The 15724-nt window shown below is 55.4% G+C and overlaps 2 protein-coding genes across 2 annotated transcripts; both read left to right on the forward strand.

The window, feature by feature from the left end:
• The first annotated feature begins 5296 nt into the window (after positions 1-5296).
• LOC148053137 (uncharacterized) lies at positions 5297-7625 on the forward strand. Its single transcript, XM_087776069.1, has 7 exons — positions 5297-5328; positions 5419-5538; positions 5742-5915; positions 6293-6334; positions 6504-6588; positions 6693-6746; positions 7068-7625. Exons 1-7 carry the CDS (start codon positions 5297-5299, stop codon positions 7173-7175), a joined length of 615 nt encoding a protein of 204 aa, XP_087632195.1. The 3' UTR covers positions 7176-7625.
• Positions 7623-10567, forward strand: LOC148053138 (T-cell activation Rho GTPase-activating protein-like). The gene is made up of 9 exons (XM_087776068.1): positions 7623-7735; positions 7965-8126; positions 8212-8321; positions 8492-8687; positions 8915-9032; positions 9166-9311; positions 9870-9961; positions 10048-10218; positions 10536-10567. Exons 2-9 carry the CDS (start codon positions 7971-7973, stop codon positions 10558-10560), a joined length of 1014 nt encoding a protein of 337 aa, XP_087632194.1. The 5' UTR covers positions 7623-7735; positions 7965-7970; the 3' UTR covers positions 10561-10567.
• The last annotated feature ends 5157 nt before the right edge of the window (positions 10568-15724 follow it).

Genomic DNA, 15724 nt, shown 5'->3' on the forward strand with positions numbered 1-15724 from the left:
TGACTCCTGGGCCCCCCGCCCGCAGTGGATGTTTGCAATAAAAGGATCTTTTCTCTCTTCTGACTGTGTCTGCCAGACGATATTCTGGAGTGGGGAGCCGTTGTTTGGTGATGAATCCTAGGGCAGGAGTTTGGGGTCATCCCTTGTCCCGGAATCCTTTCCAGCAGGCATCAGGGCTGAGTTCAGAGGCTTTAGGAGTCAAAGCAAAGCACAGAATCGCACAGAATCACACAGAATGGCTGAGTCTGGGAGGTGTCGCAAATAGGTGGTTTCGGACACTTAAGAAATCGCCAACAAAGGTATCAGCAAAAGTGTTTCTAAGAGCAGGTTTTTAATAGCGTAACTTCACCAAGTTCGATGGCAAGGTTCCCTCTGCTAAGTACTGCCTGGTAGAGTCATAGAAAGGAAAACTGAGACACACTCGAGTTAGAATGCTTCACAGAGAGACCGGCGATGCAGAGAGTAAGGCACACCCTCCCGCTGAGTCATGAGGTTCAGGGGAGACCCCCTTGCTTTCTGAACTCCTGATGGAGCTTAGGTGCAGCTAGGTCCAGTCTTCGTCTCTGACTTGATCAACGTTTCATTTCCAAGTGGTCGTACATGCCATGTTTATGTAATGTTTGCAGTAGCACCAATTCAGCATGCAATCAAAGTTACTAAGGCAAAATCCAAGTTACCATCCTACAAGGTTAGGCACGACACTGGTCGCTTAGCAGAGACCTGTTGCTGGTGGAAGGTCTCTGTTCCTCGAGGAGCAACCTTGAGAGGTGTCCCAGCTCGAGGGGAGATGGCTGCCATGCAGCCACGCTGCCTAGCAGGGAGGGCTCCAAGAAGGCTCGCTTAGGCTGTCATATTTATAGGATAAAGTGGTTGGCCTGGAGTCAAATTACACGCGATAGAAAAGGTATGCCGGAGATTCCTTGTACCCACAACTTCCTCTGTGCCTTGAGAAATGAGTCTTGGAAAAGCCACCCGCTATTCGTGTGTCAGTCGCACGATCGCTGTTCCAAGCTGATGTGCATCCATGCTCACTTTGTCACTCTGCTCCTTTGTGGGTGTTCAGGGGACAGATTGCAACTAGAGGAGTTCACGGCCCAGCTACACTCAGGTTTGATTACATACAGGTTACCTACAGGTTACCAGGTTTCATACGGAATCAGTTGATTGTATCCATTTTACCTGCTGGACTGATTTGGTTTGTTTCATTTTTTGCCCAACTCTGAGATACAGAATGATTATAAGCAAGAAACACAATAAGGTCAACATTGACAAAACTACAACTGGACGGAGCATCCAATTCAAAATTCCAGTTGCTGTTGGGGACCATCCAGAAGGAGTTTCCCACCAGTGATGTTTTCCATCTTTCTTCGCTCTTTCTGGGACATGGTGTATCTCCGCTGCGTCGTGATGGACAGGAATTAGGGGTTTTGGCCGTTATTCCAAATTCGCTTTAGCAATTGACTCGGGTCATCGTGTTGCACCAGTTTTCTCACCAATGTGAGATTCATTCCAGTAGGGGTAGGCGATAAATCGTGATAGGCTGTAGAGTTAGGCTGTACCAATTGGTGAGTTGTGACAGGAGCGGGATAGTTAAAGTGGCATCCTCTGATTTTGGTAAAATGACAAGTACAGATATTTGAGCGACTGTATATATCTACAGTGGTCTTGTCTGGAAATAGAGACTCACAAAGGGTTCTCATACAAACACATCCGCTTCCAACGTACACAGGTACAGTTTCAGGGGTTTCATCAGGATGTATTTCAACATGACAAACATTAGGGGACAGTTCCATTGCCATTTAATCCCAGCGCAATGATGGGGTAGATGCCAGCAGGACTGGAGTTTCCTTTCAACTTGAGTCGCGTCCTCCCAAATTTCCTCTGGCATTGCAGTGGGCAAGGTGCCCTCCTTGTCTTCCCTGATTTATTATTCCCTAATAAACATGAGAGGTCGTTTTGGCCTGCTCGGCCCAGTCTGGAATAGATTGCAAGAAGTACCGTCTTCTGCAAAAGCCCGTTCTGCTACAATAGGGTCGCGGGGGTGTGCTGGCCCCCGGGTGACTGCTATGGCTTGGATTTTTGTATTGGTGCCTTGACTGCCTCTTCATGCTCTGGGTTCTACTCCCACCGGGTTCCCTTTCGTAAAAGTGAGTACAGTGAGCGAGCAATAATAGAAAACCCAGGTACCTGTTTTTTCCAGCACCCTCCAGTACCCCAAAGTTGTTGTAATTCCCTCCTAGGCTGGGGCATCTGCAATTGTTCTGTTTTACTTCAGGTGTCCAGCGGGATTGCTGCACTACCTGCAGTCCACCAAGGACCTACAAATTTTACTTCTCTACTCGGTCCCTGACAATTTTGGGGTGGAATTTCAACTTCTGCTTTCTGTAGTGTTTGCCACACTGCTGCTGCCCCCGCTTCCCCCACCCTTTCAGGGGACCTCCCTCCGATTAGGATATCATCTCTGTGTTGGTACAGTTTCACATCTTGAAGGAGTGAGACTGTTTGAAAGAGTTCAGCAAGTGCAGCCTGAGCAATTGCAGGTGGCTGTTTACACCCTGTGGGAGTCTGTTACGGGTGTATTGTCTACCTTCCCAAGGCAAAGCAAATGTCTCTTTCTCCTTCTTCTGCCAGGGGACCACAAAGGACATATCCTTCACATCTAGCACTGCCATCCGTGGGCGTGCGGCTGCTTGTCATCACGTGGCTGTTAAAGCTGCAATATTAGGTGCTGCAGCCGTTTGCAGAGCTGTGTTGGCATTTAAGTGCCTATAATCAATTGTCAGACGCCATCTTCCACCTGGCTTTTGGACTGACCAGACGAGTGAATTGTCTGCTATTACTTCAGAAATCCCATTTTGTGCCGCAGCCCTGCCGCAGCAGGGCCCTCTGCAGGTCATCTGGTCCAGCCCGCCTGCTCAAGCAGGGTCACCCAGAGCCAGTAAAGTAGATCACCCTAACAGTCCAATATGGGTTTCTCATGTGCAGCTGGAAGAGCGTGTGTTTTCATCTGTGCCCCTTTCCTCTGGTCCTCTCGGGGCAGAAGTGATTGACAAAGGTAGAAAGGTGGCGCGAGGCACAACTGTTGCAAGAATCGGCCACAGTCCTTGTCTCGGTGGGAAGGTCTTAGCTCCTCAGAAGCACGGACTTAGCACTCGATCGTGATTTAGGTATTATCTGTTTGCCTCCTTCCAAACCAAGGCTGCCGTGGTTAAGATCTGGATGTAGCTTCCAGTTCAGTAGTTCTTCTAGTCAGGGTATTGTTGATTCCCTAGCTGTTGAGAGTAGAAATCGGTGTTGAAATCTTTTTCTCAGCACGTCATCAACCAAGCTGATAGATAGCAGTGGGCAGTGGATCTGAACTGGCCCCAGTGACCCACCATGGGTTAATTGTTCCCCTCACTGGGGCTGTGGAAAGAGGGTTTTCTGAATTCCCTACCTGAACTGCAGCTCTCGCTAGCCTCGGTGCAAGTGGACCCAGCAGCTGGTCCTGAAAAGCACCAACGCAGGACACGGAAAGCTTTGAGCCACTGGGGCTCTTCTGGAATCGCCTCTGCCATGTGCACCCATGTCTGTGAACAACCCTTCTCCTCCAGCTGAAAAGCAGCTGCAGATCTTGCTCATGGCTCAAGGACGCTGGGGGCCTCGCATGGTGCCTGAGGCTTGGGGCTTGCGTTGCCTGTGCCCAGCTGTGCCCAGCTGTGCCCACGGGGTGACAGAGGAAAGACTTTCCCTGGGGAAGAGGCACCAGCGAGGGGTCGAGATGGAGGAAAACCTCACCAACGTTTTGGCTCTAGGCGGAAAGTTCTGGATCAGAGAGGAATTCTACATCTTCCGCAGCATAGCACAGGCCACTGGCTGGACAGCAAGTTTTTTTCTTTCTTTCATTTTTCCTGGAAGAGTCTCCTGTTGGCACCGAGTAGAGGCAGAATGTCAGGCAAGGTGGCTGATTGAATGGGAATGACAGAGGGCAATGGACTTGGCTCGTAAAAGCCCGATTGCTCTACAAGTTGAATCTGTTTTCTCTCGTGCTTTTTACTTCTAAGGAAGGGGGCGGGTGGAGGGGCGTGGATGATTTCTCGTCAGAGCTCCTCAAACACGCGTTGTAGCAGTCGAGGCAGAATATGCCTTTCTCACGTACCTTTTCTTTTTGCACCACGGTCAATTCAATCTGCTGATCAATAGCCCACGGAGGTCCATAGGCACCTTTGATTGGGATCCTTTGGCTCAAGAGCTAGGTGCAACCTCCTGTCACCAGTTTAGGCACAATGAATGCAGATAATCTGCTCTCTAATAACCTAAGCTACTTACTCCCTAAATGATCTATACGAGAGTCCAGCCCCATCCGACGGTACACATAAGATCAGCGCTATGAAGAGACATGACGTTCCAATGAAAAATGAGACAGATGCTTGAACGACTTTTAAGAGCTTGCAGGAATCAAAAGGGGAAGCCCTGTATCTAGAAGAGAAAAAAACAACGTGGCTTTTCCCCCTACATTTCTGAACCTTCTGTGACAAGGTATGGCATATCAACGTGCATGTCTGCAAGGCCCCGGGCTGCACTCTGCGGGTCCCGTTCACGGTCGGTGATCTGGATGATGGGGCAGAGTGTCCCCTCAGACAGCTTGCAGATGGCACACAGCTGGGAGGAGAGGCTCACGCGGCGGAGCGTGGTGCTGCCGCCAAGCAGAGGGCCCTTGAGAGGCTGGAGAAAGGGGCTGGCAGGAGTCTCATGCAGCTCAACAAGGGCAAGAGCAAAGTCCTGCAGCTGGGGAGGAAGAAGCCCTTGCAGCAGTGCAGGCTGGGGCACAGCCAGCTGGAAAGCAGCTGTGCAGACAGCTGGGCTCATGGTGGAGCCCAAGCTGACCCCCAAATTGGAGCCAGCCAAGTGGCCTTGGGGCCAAGAAGGCTAACTGCCTGCTGGGCTGCAGGAGGCAAAGCATTGGCAGCAGGTGGAGGGAGGTGGTCCTGCCCCTCTGCTGTGTCCTGCTCGGGGCTGCCCAGTGCAAGAGAGACATGGCCCTACTGGAGAGAACCCCCAGCCCAGGGCCCTCCCAGTGCCACCCCCCCACCCCCCCCAGTGTCCGTTGGGCTCGGAATGTTGGCCACTTGGAGCCAACAGCCACCAGTGCCGGCAGGACGGAGCTGTGCTGGCCCGGAGCAGCGCTGGGAGGAGGCAGGGGCTGGCCGAGCAGCTCAGCTGCGGCACCGACACCAGCACCCCGCTTCCCATCCTCGCTGTGGCCGCCTGGGCCGTGTCCTTGGTGCACGGCGAGGGTCCTCCTGTCCCGGGCGGGATGGGCCAGGCCAACTGCTGCTGCGGCTCCAGGTGGGTTCTCCCTGTGGCTCGGGGACACGCGGGCATGGCCGGGCCCTGCAGCAGCTGCCTTTCTCATGCCCGCCGCTCGCTGCTCTGCAGGGAGGCTCTCAGCGACATCGAGGTGGTGCTGAGCGCAGACGTGCGGCTGACCCGGGGCCGCAAGAGGAGCGAGAGGCGCCTCCTCCTCCTCCAGGAGGAACTGGTCATCGCCAAGTTGCAGTAAGACCCTCAGAGCCCAGCTGCCTTTCCCCAGCCCTGGCCCTGCCACCAGGGCAGGGACACCCTGCCACCAGCCCCAGGCCCCAGCACCTTGCTGCTGGATGCACCCCTGTGCGTCCCAAGGCAGGCGAGGGACAGGGCTCTCGCCGGCGGGACCCCAAGGAGCCCACCTCCAGCTCCCTGCCCGCCTCTCCTCTCTGCAGACGTGGCACCAGCGTGCGCCCACAGCTCCGCCTGGCCCTGGACAAGCTGTGGGTGCTGAGCGGCGGGAAGGAGGCAGCGGGGCAGGAAGAAGAGGAGGAGGAGGAAGGCAGCGATGAGGACAGGACCTCCCTCATCCTCGCCTGGCCCACCGGCTCCTGTGTTGCCACTTTTGGGTGAGTCGCGGTGCCACGTCCCATGGCAGGGCAGCAGAGGTTCCCAAGCACGCCCCGGCAGCCATCCTGTGAATGGCCTCTGCCCTCCGTGCAGAGCCCGGGCAGGGAGCGGGCAGCACGCCCACAGGGACGGGTTGGGGGGCATTTCCATGGCCTGCATCCCCCCACCACCTTTTGGTCCCCAGAAGGGAAGGGCAAAAGCAGCTGCTCTGGCAGGAGAGAGGGAGCCAGGGCTTGGGCAGTGCCTCTGTCCTTCCCCACGGGGCTCTGTCCTGCCCCTCTGTCCTTCTGCATGGGGCAGGGCTGTGCAGGCACCCGCCTCTGCCCACGGGCTGGGGGCAGCGGGGCCTGATGCTGCTTCTCCTCTCTTTCTGCAGCTCCCGGGCCCTGAAGGAGCTGTGGGTGGGCACACTGCTGGGGTAAGCCGGGGGGATGCTCCAGGTGCAGCCGCACAGGGGAACACAGCTCCCCAGCTGGGGAGAGGTGCCCCCGCGGCTGCGGGCAGCTGTCGGGCAGAGCTGCCTGACAAGAGAGAAGAGGCAGCTTGGGGCTCACCCAGCTCTCTCCCTGTCCCTTCCCGCTGCACAGGACACCAGAAGGAGCAAAGAGAGCCCGGGTGACCCGCCTGCCGTCGATCAAAGCCCTGGAGAAGGAGCTGAGTCGCCGCCATGCCGTGAGTGTCTCTCTGCTCTGGGCTCTGTCCCCAGGCACTGCTCCTCCAGCCGAGCATCAGAGGCATTGCTGCTCACCTTCTTCCACTCCTCCTCTCTTGCCCAGTGGAGGACATTGAGCGCCAGGAGCCTGGAGAGGCTGATGGAGGGCCAGGCAGAGGTGAGAATGGCTGCCTTTCACCCACCTCTGGCTGTGCCGAGGTGCCAGGGATGTGCGGCGAGTGGGGTGAGCTTGTGCGGGAGGGAGGGAGGGTCCCGTGGTGCCTCTTTGGGAGCGAGCGGAGAGGGTTGGAAGGCTACCAGGAATGCGGGCAAATCCGCACTGGCAGCGCTGGGAGGAAACCTGCGGTGCAGAGCAGAGAGCCTGGGAGGGCGGAGGGTCCCAGCTCCGCCACGCTCAGGCTGCTGGTGCCGGGTGGCAGCTCGCCGGTGGCCCTTTCTGCTGCGGGGCTGCTCTCTAAGCACAGCCTGCTTCTTGCAGGCTGATCCCAAGCAAGGGCCTCCGACAGACCCAGCTAGAAACAGAGGGGGACTTGGCCACTCAGCAGGTGAGTTTTGGAAAGAAAGGCAACGTCCTGCCACCGGTTGAGCTGTGCTCACTTGTCCCCTGAGTGTCGCCATGCAGGTGTGGCAGCCCAAGGGAGGACGTCACCTGGACGAGCAAGGGCAGCCGCTGGGCAGTGACAGCTGGATGTGGTTCTGCGGGGACACGGAGCCTCTGCTGCTGCCCACAGCTTGGAGGAGGGCAGGCCGAGGGCTGGGACAGGCTGTCCCGCTGGCACGACGGCTCTCAGCAGCCTGCGAGCCGCAGCCGCCTTTCCAGCTGCTGGCTCCCTGCCCGTCCTGCCGCAGCGCTCAGCACCACGCTGCAGGCAGGGCAGGCAGGGCAGGGCAGGGCAGGGCAGGCTGCGGGAGCGCTGGCCTGGCCGTCTCCATTGATGGGCTCTCGCTCTCTTTCCCTTTGCAGCAGGAGGGAGCAGCAGCAGCAGGAGGAGGAGGAGGGGGCTGCCCTGGCCCTTTGCTCTGCGGCGCAGCTCGGCCACTGCCCAGGCGCCAGGGCAGGCGGGCTCCGGCTGCAGCAGGCCGCTTTTTGGGCAGCCCCTGGCAGCCCTCTGCGGGGAGGACGGCACGCTGCCCCGGCCCATCCAGGTAAGCCAGCCTGCACCCCTGTGGTCCCCAGCCCTCCGACTGCTCCAGAGCCGGTGTGCCCAGGGGCTCCGCAGATGGGGCATTGGGCTCTTCACCCATGGCTCATGCTTCTGCTTTCAGCCCCTTTGCAGCAGGAGGGAGCACAGGCTGGGGCTGAACTCTGGTCCCGGCCACCGCTTTTGCAAGGCAGCTCCTCAGCCAAGTAACTCTCCTCCTGCCTCTCCTGCAGGAGCTGATGGCTGTCCTGCACCAGCAAGGACCAGCGACGGAGGGCATATTCCGCATGGCGGCCAGTGGGACAGAGCTTCGGGAGCTGCGCGAGGCCCTGGACCGCGGCGCGGACGTCGACCTGGGAAGCCAGCCTGCGCTGCTGCTGGCCGTCATCTTGAAGGTGAGTGCTTCTGACCTGCAGCTGGAAGAGCTCCTGGCATGTCTGGAGTGTTCAGAGGCTCACCTGAATGCCCTTGGCATTGCAGGACTTCCTGAGAAGCATCCCCGCCAAGCTGCTCGTGACAGACCTTTACGAAGACTGGATGGCAGCCATGCAGAAGACCTGCCAGGAGGACAAGATCGAAGAGCTGAAAGCGTAAGTGTGGGCAGCAGCCTGCCTGTTGAGCTGGAGCCCTGACCGCTGGCTGAGAGCACCTGCAAAGCTGCGCAACACAGCCGCTGGCTCCCACCTGCCTTGGGCAAGCCTGGGGGACACCTGTGGGCAACTTAATCTGCTTGAGTGACGTTGTGTTCCTGTTCCCTCAGGGTGGCCCACAAGTTGCCTGCAGCCAACCTCCTCCTCCTCAAGCGCCTGCTGTCCCTCCTCCAGCACATCGGCCACAACACCTCCACCAGCAGGATGACCTCCAGCAACCTGGCCATCTGCCTTGGGCCAAACCTGCTGAGCCCACCCAACGAGGACCTGCTCCCTCTGCAGGCCATGCTGGAGGTGACTCAGAAGGTACGCTCCATTGAGCAGCGGGCTGCAGCCTTCCCAGCCCATCAGAGCTTGGCTCTTCAGAGGTCCCTGGCTGCCTGCTCTCTTGAGCAAATGCTGCTGGCGTGGCTGCCAGCAAGAGCAGCCCCGCAGCCACAGCCTGCTGCACAGAGGCCAGGCTCAGGAGTGGCAAAGGCTGCTGGATACATGTTCAGGCACCTGGCTTGAGACCAAGGCTCTGATGTGTGCAGGTGAACGTGCTGGTGGAGTTTATGATTGAAAACTGCGGTGACATCTTTGCGGAGGAGGTGGCTGGCCTCTCCTGTCCATCAGCCCAGGCGTCGCCAGCACCCATGGACAGATCCACAGGTAGGAGGAGGGACTGAGGGCTGTCAGAGCGTGAGCAGAATGCTGCTGTAGGGCTTGGGGCTGGACTGGCTTTAGCCGATGTCTGCTTCCAACAAGTCACTTTGCTGCACATGCTTTTGCTTTCGCTTTCCAGAGCTGTCTTTGGAAGAGCAACGTGGCCCTGCAGGCCAAGCAGACATGGAGCAGCAGGCAAGCGCCTTCCCGGACGCACCACCCTCTCTGCTCGTCCTCCAGAGAGCAGCAGGGGCAGACACGGATGCAGGATGGGAAACGGCAGAGGTATGGCAGCTCCACAACCACTGGGACAAGGTGATCTCGGGTAGGAGGGTAGTTGCTGATGAGTCCAAGTAGCTGCTCTGCCTCTTCCTGGCACTCCATCTCTGGTGGCTTTGGCTGGTTTTATTTTTCTCCAGTAAAACTGGAAAGGTTGCCTCTCCACTGTGTTAGGCATGTGCTTAATCAAAGGCGATATCTCCAAAATACCTAGAGAAAGAGAGATTTGAAAAGCAAAGCCTCCCACCGGGGCATTGGTGGTGTTGCACCAAAGGGCTATCCGCAGAGCTCTGTCTCGGGAGGGCAGCAGAAACCGCGCCAGAATGAAGTGGGCCAGCCCTTTCTGGCCCGCAGGGGGATCGCAGGCTCCCTGCTGAATGCCCCCCAAATTAATGGAGTGTCACGCACTCGTGTGAACAGTGTGTTCCAAAGGGAGGCCCTTGGAAGAAAGGGCTAATGCAAACCAGCCAAAGGGATCTTCTCTGGAGAGCTAAGGGAGCAAGCAGTCACTTGCTGCTCCAGGGCGTCCCTTGCCACCTGCTCACGCCAGCATTTCTCTGTTAGGCACCCGTTGCTGTGCCTCCAACCACCCCAGAGACCACGGCAGACCCCCTGGCCTGTGCAGAAGAACTGAAGAGCCTTTTGGAGGAAAGAAGGTAAAAGGAGTCAGCTTTGCTTAAACCCAGCACTGATTCCAGTTGATGCTGGCTTGACCTGTCTAATCCCACTGTGGGATGGAAAGGTTTGCAGGCTGCCCCCAGGAAACGGGAAACCAAAGACAAAGAAAGAGAGAAGAGGCCTGGGCAGAGGAGAGGGAATGCCAAGGAGACAAGAAAAGAAGGAAGAGAGAAAGCGTTGGGGGGGATCGAAAAGTGAAAAAAAGCAGGAAGGTCCAGCAGGTGAAGAAGCCCAGGTGTGTACCAGGGGAGGGCGAGGGATGGTGCTGCGCAGGGTTTGCAAATAACTCCCTGGCAGCTGCCCAGGGCTCCCCATCGAGCCCTGCTGCGTGGCACAGGGGCACTGTGCAGCTCTGCAGGCGCACAGGTCTCTAAGGGCATTACCCATGGGGACGAGGCGCCAGAGCCATGCCGTAGCCAAGGCCAGCAGGAGCTCTCTCTTCTGGGCCGTAAACAGTTCCTCGTCGGAGGTGTTCCCCAAAGAAAGGGCAACCAAATCCTGCCCCTTCCGGCCTTTGTGGTTTATCAGTGCTTTCTGACTCTGTCCTTGCAGGTGCCCATGTCCTGTTACTGCCTGAACCCCTGTGACTCCTGGGCCCCCCGCCCGCAGTGGATGTTTGCAATAAAAGGATCTTTTCTCTCTTCTGACTGTGTCTGCCAGACGATATTCTGGAGTGGGGAGCCGTTGTTTGGTGATGAATCCTAGGGCAGGAGTTTGGGGTCATCCCTTGTCCCGGAATCCTTTCCAGCAGGCATCAGGGCTGAGTTCAGAGGCTTTAGGAGTCAAAGCAAAGCACAGAATCGCACAGAATCACACAGAATGGCTGAGTCTGGGAGGTGTCGCAAATAGGTGGTTTCGGACACTTAAGAAATCGCCAACAAAGGTATCAGCAAAAGTGTTTCTAAGAGCAGGTTTTTAATAGCGTAACTTCACCAAGTTCGATGGCAAGGTTCCCTCTGCTAAGTACTGCCTGGTAGAGTCATAGAAAGGAAAACTGAGACACACTCGAGTTAGAATGCTTCACAGAGAGACCGGCGATGCAGAGAGTAAGGCACACCCTCCCGCTGAGTCATGAGGTTCAGGGGAGACCCCCTTGCTTTCTGAACTCCTGATGGAGCTTAGGTGCAGCTAGGTCCAGTCTTCGTCTCTGACTTGATCAACGTTTCATTTCCAAGTGGTCGTACATGCCATGTTTATGTAATGTTTGCAGTAGCACCAATTCAGCATGCAATCAAAGTTACTAAGGCAAAATCCAAGTTACCATCCTACAAGGTTAGGCACGACACTGGTCGCTTAGCAGAGACCTGTTGCTGGTGGAAGGTCTCTGTTCCTCGAGGAGCAACCTTGAGAGGTGTCCCAGCTCGAGGGGAGATGGCTGCCATGCAGCCACGCTGCCTAGCAGGGAGGGCTCCAAGAAGGCTCGCTTAGGCTGTCATATTTATAGGATAAAGTGGTTGGCCTGGAGTCAAATTACACGCGATAGAAAAGGTATGCCGGAGATTCCTTGTACCCACAACTTCCTCTGTGCCTTGAGAAATGAGTCTTGGAAAAGCCACCCGCTATTCGTGTGTCAGTCGCACGATCGCTGTTCCAAGCTGATGTGCATCCATGCTCACTTTGTCACTCTGCTCCTTTGTGGGTGTTCAGGGGACAGATTGCAACTAGAGGAGTTCACGGCCCAGCTACACTCAGGTTTGATTACATACAGGTTACCTACAGGTTACCAGGTTTCATACGGAATCAGTTGATTGTATCCATTTTACCTGCTGGACTGATTTGGTTTGTTTCATTTTTTGCCCAACTCTGAGATACAGAATGATTATAAGCAAGAAACACAATAAGGTCAACATTGACAAAACTACAACTGGACGGAGCATCCAATTCAAAATTCCAGTTGCTGTTGGGGACCATCCAGAAGGAGTTTCCCACCAGTGATGTTTTCCATCTTTCTTCGCTCTTTCTGGGACATGGTGTATCTCCGCTGCGTCGTGATGGACAGGAATTAGGGGTTTTGGCCGTTATTCCAAATTCGCTTTAGCAATTGACTCGGGTCATCGTGTTGCACCAGTTTTCTCACCAATGTGAGATTCATTCCAGTAGGCGTAGGCGATAAATCGTGATAGGCTGTAGAGTTAGGCTGTACCAATTGGTGAGTTGTGACAGGAGCGGGATAGTTAAAGTGGCATCCTCTGATTTTGGTAAAATGACAAGTACAGATATTTGAGCGACTGTATATATCTACAGTGGTCTTGTCTGGAAATAGAGACTCACAAAGGGTTCTCATACAAACACATCCGCTTCCAACGTACACAGGTACAGTTTCAGGGGTTTCCTCAGGATGTATTTCAACATGACAAACATTAGGGGACAGTTCCATTGCCATTTAATCCCAGCGCAATGATGGGGTAGATGCCAGCAGGACTGGAGTTTCCTTTCAACTTGAGTCGCGTCCTCCCAAATTTCCTCTGGCATTGCAGTGGGCAAGGTGCCCTCCTTGTCTTCCCTGATTTATTATTCCCTAATAAACATGAGAGGTGGTTTTGGCCTGCTCGGCCCAGTCTGGAATAGATTGCAAGAAGTACCGTCTTCTGCAAAAGCCCGTTCTGCTACAATAGGGTCGCGGGGGTGTGCTGGCCCCCCGGTGACTGCTATGGCTTGGATTTTTGTATTGGTGCCTTGACTGCCTCTTCATGCTCTGGGTTCTACTCCCACCGGGTTCCCTTTCGTAAAAGTGAGTACAGTGAGCGAGCAATAATAGAAAACCCAGGTACCTGTTTTTTCCAGCACCCTCCAGTACCCCAAAGTTGTTGTAATTCCCTCCTAGGCTGGGGCATCTGCAATTGTTCTGTTTTACTTCAGGTGTCCAGCGGGATTGCTGCACTACCTGCAGTCCACCAAGGACCTACAAATTTTACTTCTCTACTCGGTCCCTGACAATTTTGGGGTGGAATTTCAACTTCTGCTTTCTGTAGTGTTTGCCACACTGCTGCTGCCCCCGCTTCCCCCACCCTTTCAGGGGACCTCCCTCCGATTAGGATATCATCTCTGTGTTGGTACAGTTTCACATCTTGAAGGAGTGAGACTGTTTGAAAGAGTTCAGCAAGTGCAGCCTGAGCAATTGCAGGTGGCTGTTTACACCCTGTGGGAGTCTGTTACGGGTGTATTGTCTACCTTCCCAAGGCAAAGCAAATGTCTCTTTCTCCTTCTTCTGCCAGGGGACCACAAAGGACATATCCTTCACATCTAGCACTGCCATCCGTGGGCGTGCGGCTGCTTGTCATCACGTGGCTGTTAAAGCTGCAATATTAGGTGCTGCAGCCGTTTGCAGAGCTGTGTTGGCATTTAAGTGCCTATAATCAATTGTCAGACGCCATCTTCCACCTGGCTTTTGGACTGACCAGACGAGTGAATTGTCTGCTATTACTTCAGAAATCCCATTTTGTGCCGCAGCCCTGCCGCAGCAGGGCCCTCTGCAGGTCATCTGGTCCAGCCCGCCTGCTCAAGCAGGGTCACCCAGAGCCAGTAAAGTAGATCACCCTAACAGTCCAATATGGGTTTCTCATGTGCAGCTGGAAGAGCGTGTGTTTTCATCTGTGCCCCTTTCCTCTGGTCCTCTCGGGGCAGAAGTGATTGACAAAGGTAGAAAGGTGGCGCGAGGCACAACTGTTGCAAGAATCGGCCACAGTCCTTGTCTCGGTGGGAAGGTCTTAGCTCCTCAGAAGCACGGACTTAGCACTCGATCGTGATTTAGGTATTATCTGTTTGCCTCCTTCCAAACCAAGGCTGCCGTGGTTAAGATCTGGATGTAGCTTCCAGTTCAGTAGTTCTTCTAGTCAGGGTATTGTTGATTCCCTAGCTGTTGAGAGTAGAAATCGGTGTTGAAATCTTTTTCTCAGCACGTCATCAACCAAGCTGATAGATAGCAGTGGGCAGTGGATCTGAACTGGCCCCAGTGACCCACCATGGGTTAATTGTTCCCCTCACTGGGGCTGTGGAAAGAGGGTTTTCTGAATTCCCTACCTGAACTGCAGCTCTCGCTAGCCTCGGTGCAAGTGGACCCAGCAGCTGGTCCTGAAAAGCACCAACGCAGGACACGGAAAGCTTTGAGCCACTGGGGCTCTTCTGGAATCGCCTCTGCCATGTGCACCCATGTCTGTGAACAACCCTTCTCCTCCAGCTGAAAAGCAGCTGCAGATCTTGCTCATGGCTCAAGGACGCTGGGGGCCTCGCATGGTGCCTGAGGCTTGGGGCTTGCGTTGCCTGTGCCCAGCTGTGCCCAGCTGTGCCCACGGGGTGACAGAGGAAAGACTTTCCCTGGGGAAGAGGCACCAGCGAGGGGTCGAGATGGAGGAAAACCTCACCAACGTTTTGGCTCTAGGCGGAAAGTTCTGGATCAGAGAGGAATTCTACATCTTCCGCAGCATAGCACAGGCCACTGGCTGGACAGCAAGTTTTTTTTCTTTCTTTCATTTTTCCCGGAAGAGTCTCCTGTTGGTACCGAGTAGAGGCAGAATGTCAGGCAAGGTGGCTGATTGAATGGGAATGACAGAGGGCAATGGACTTGGCTCGTAAAAGCCCGATTGCTCTACAAGTTGAATCTGTTTTCTCTCGTGCTTTTTACTTCTAAGGAAGGGGGCGGGTGGAGGGGCGTGGATGATTTCTCGTCAGAGCTCCTCAAACACGCGTTGTAGCAGTCGAGGCAGAATATGCCTTTCTCACGTACCTTTTCTTTTTGCACCACGGTCAATTCAATCTGCTGATCAATAGCCCACGGAGGTCCATAGGCACCTTTGATTGGGATCCTTTGGCTCAAGAGCTAGGTGCAACCTCCTGTCACCAGTTTAGGCACAATGAATGCAGATAATCTGCTCTCTAATAACCTAAGCTACTTACTCCCTAAATGATCTATACGAGAGTCCAGCCCCATCCGACGGTACACATAAGATCAGCGCTATGAAGAGACATGACGTTCCAATGAAAAATGAGACAGATGCTTGAACGACTTTTAAGAGCTTGCAGGAATCAAAAGGGGAAGCCCTGTATCTAGAAGAGAAAAAAACAACGTGGCTTTTCCCCCTACATTTCTGAACCTTCTGTGACAAGGTATGGCATATCAACGTGCATGTCTGCAAGGCCCCGGGCTGCACTCTGCGGGTCCCGTTCACGGTCGGTGATCTGGATGATGGGGCAGAGTGTCCCCTCAGACAGCTTGCAGATGGCACACAGCTGGGAGGAGAGGCTCACGCGGCGGAGCGTGGTGCTGCCGCCAAGCAGAGGGCCCTTGAGAGGCTGGAGAAAGGGGCTGGCAGGAGTCTCATGCAGCTCAACAAGGGCAAGAGCAAAGTCCTGCAGCTGGGGAGGAAGAAGCCCTTGCAGCAGTGCAGGCTGGGGCACAGCCAGCTGGAAAGCAGCTGTGCAGACAGCTGGGCTCTTGGTGGAGCCCAAGCTGACCCCCAAATTGGAGCCAGCCAAGTGGCCTTGGGGCCAAGAAGGCTAACTGCCTGCTGGGCTGCAGGAGGCAAAGCATTGGCAGCAGGTGGAGGGAGGTGGTCCTGCCCCTCTGCTGTGTCCTGCTCGGGGCTGCCCAGTGCAAGAGAGACATGGCCCTACTGGAGAGAACCCCCAGCCCAGGGCCCTCCCAGTGCCACCCCCCGCACCCCCCCCCAGTGTCCGTTGGGCTCGGAATGTTGGCCACTTGGAGCCAACAGCCACCAGTGCCGGCAGGACGGAGCTGTGCTGGC

This window comes from Nipponia nippon, unplaced genomic scaffold (genome assembly GCF_047370975.1).
Source record: "Nipponia nippon isolate SJK-2023a ecotype South Korea unplaced genomic scaffold, ASM4737097v1 scaffold_4, whole genome shotgun sequence".
Classification (NCBI taxonomy): Eukaryota; Metazoa; Chordata; class Aves; order Pelecaniformes; family Threskiornithidae; genus Nipponia; species Nipponia nippon.

Bases quoted from the DNA above. Each gene is read 5' to 3' on its own strand.
- LOC148053137 (XM_087776069.1), top strand. From the start codon at position 5,297: ATGGGCCAGGCCAACTGCTGCTGCGGCTCCAG. The intron at 5,916-6,292 runs GTGAGTCGCGGT...CTCTTTCTGCAG, and splicing joins TCCTGTGTTGCCACTTTTGG to CTCCCGGGCCCTGAAGGAGC. The intron at 6,747-7,067 runs GTGAGAATGGCT...TGCTTCTTGCAG, and splicing joins TGATGGAGGGCCAGGCAGAG to GCTGATCCCAAGCAAGGGCC.
- LOC148053138 (XM_087776068.1), top strand. From the start codon at position 7,971: ATGGCTGTCCTGCACCAGCAAGGACCAGCGACGGAGGGCATATTCCGC. The intron at 8,688-8,914 runs GTACGCTCCATT...TGATGTGTGCAG, and splicing joins TGCTGGAGGTGACTCAGAAG to GTGAACGTGCTGGTGGAGTT. The intron at 9,033-9,165 runs GTAGGAGGAGGG...TTCGCTTTCCAG, and splicing joins ACCCATGGACAGATCCACAG to AGCTGTCTTTGGAAGAGCAA.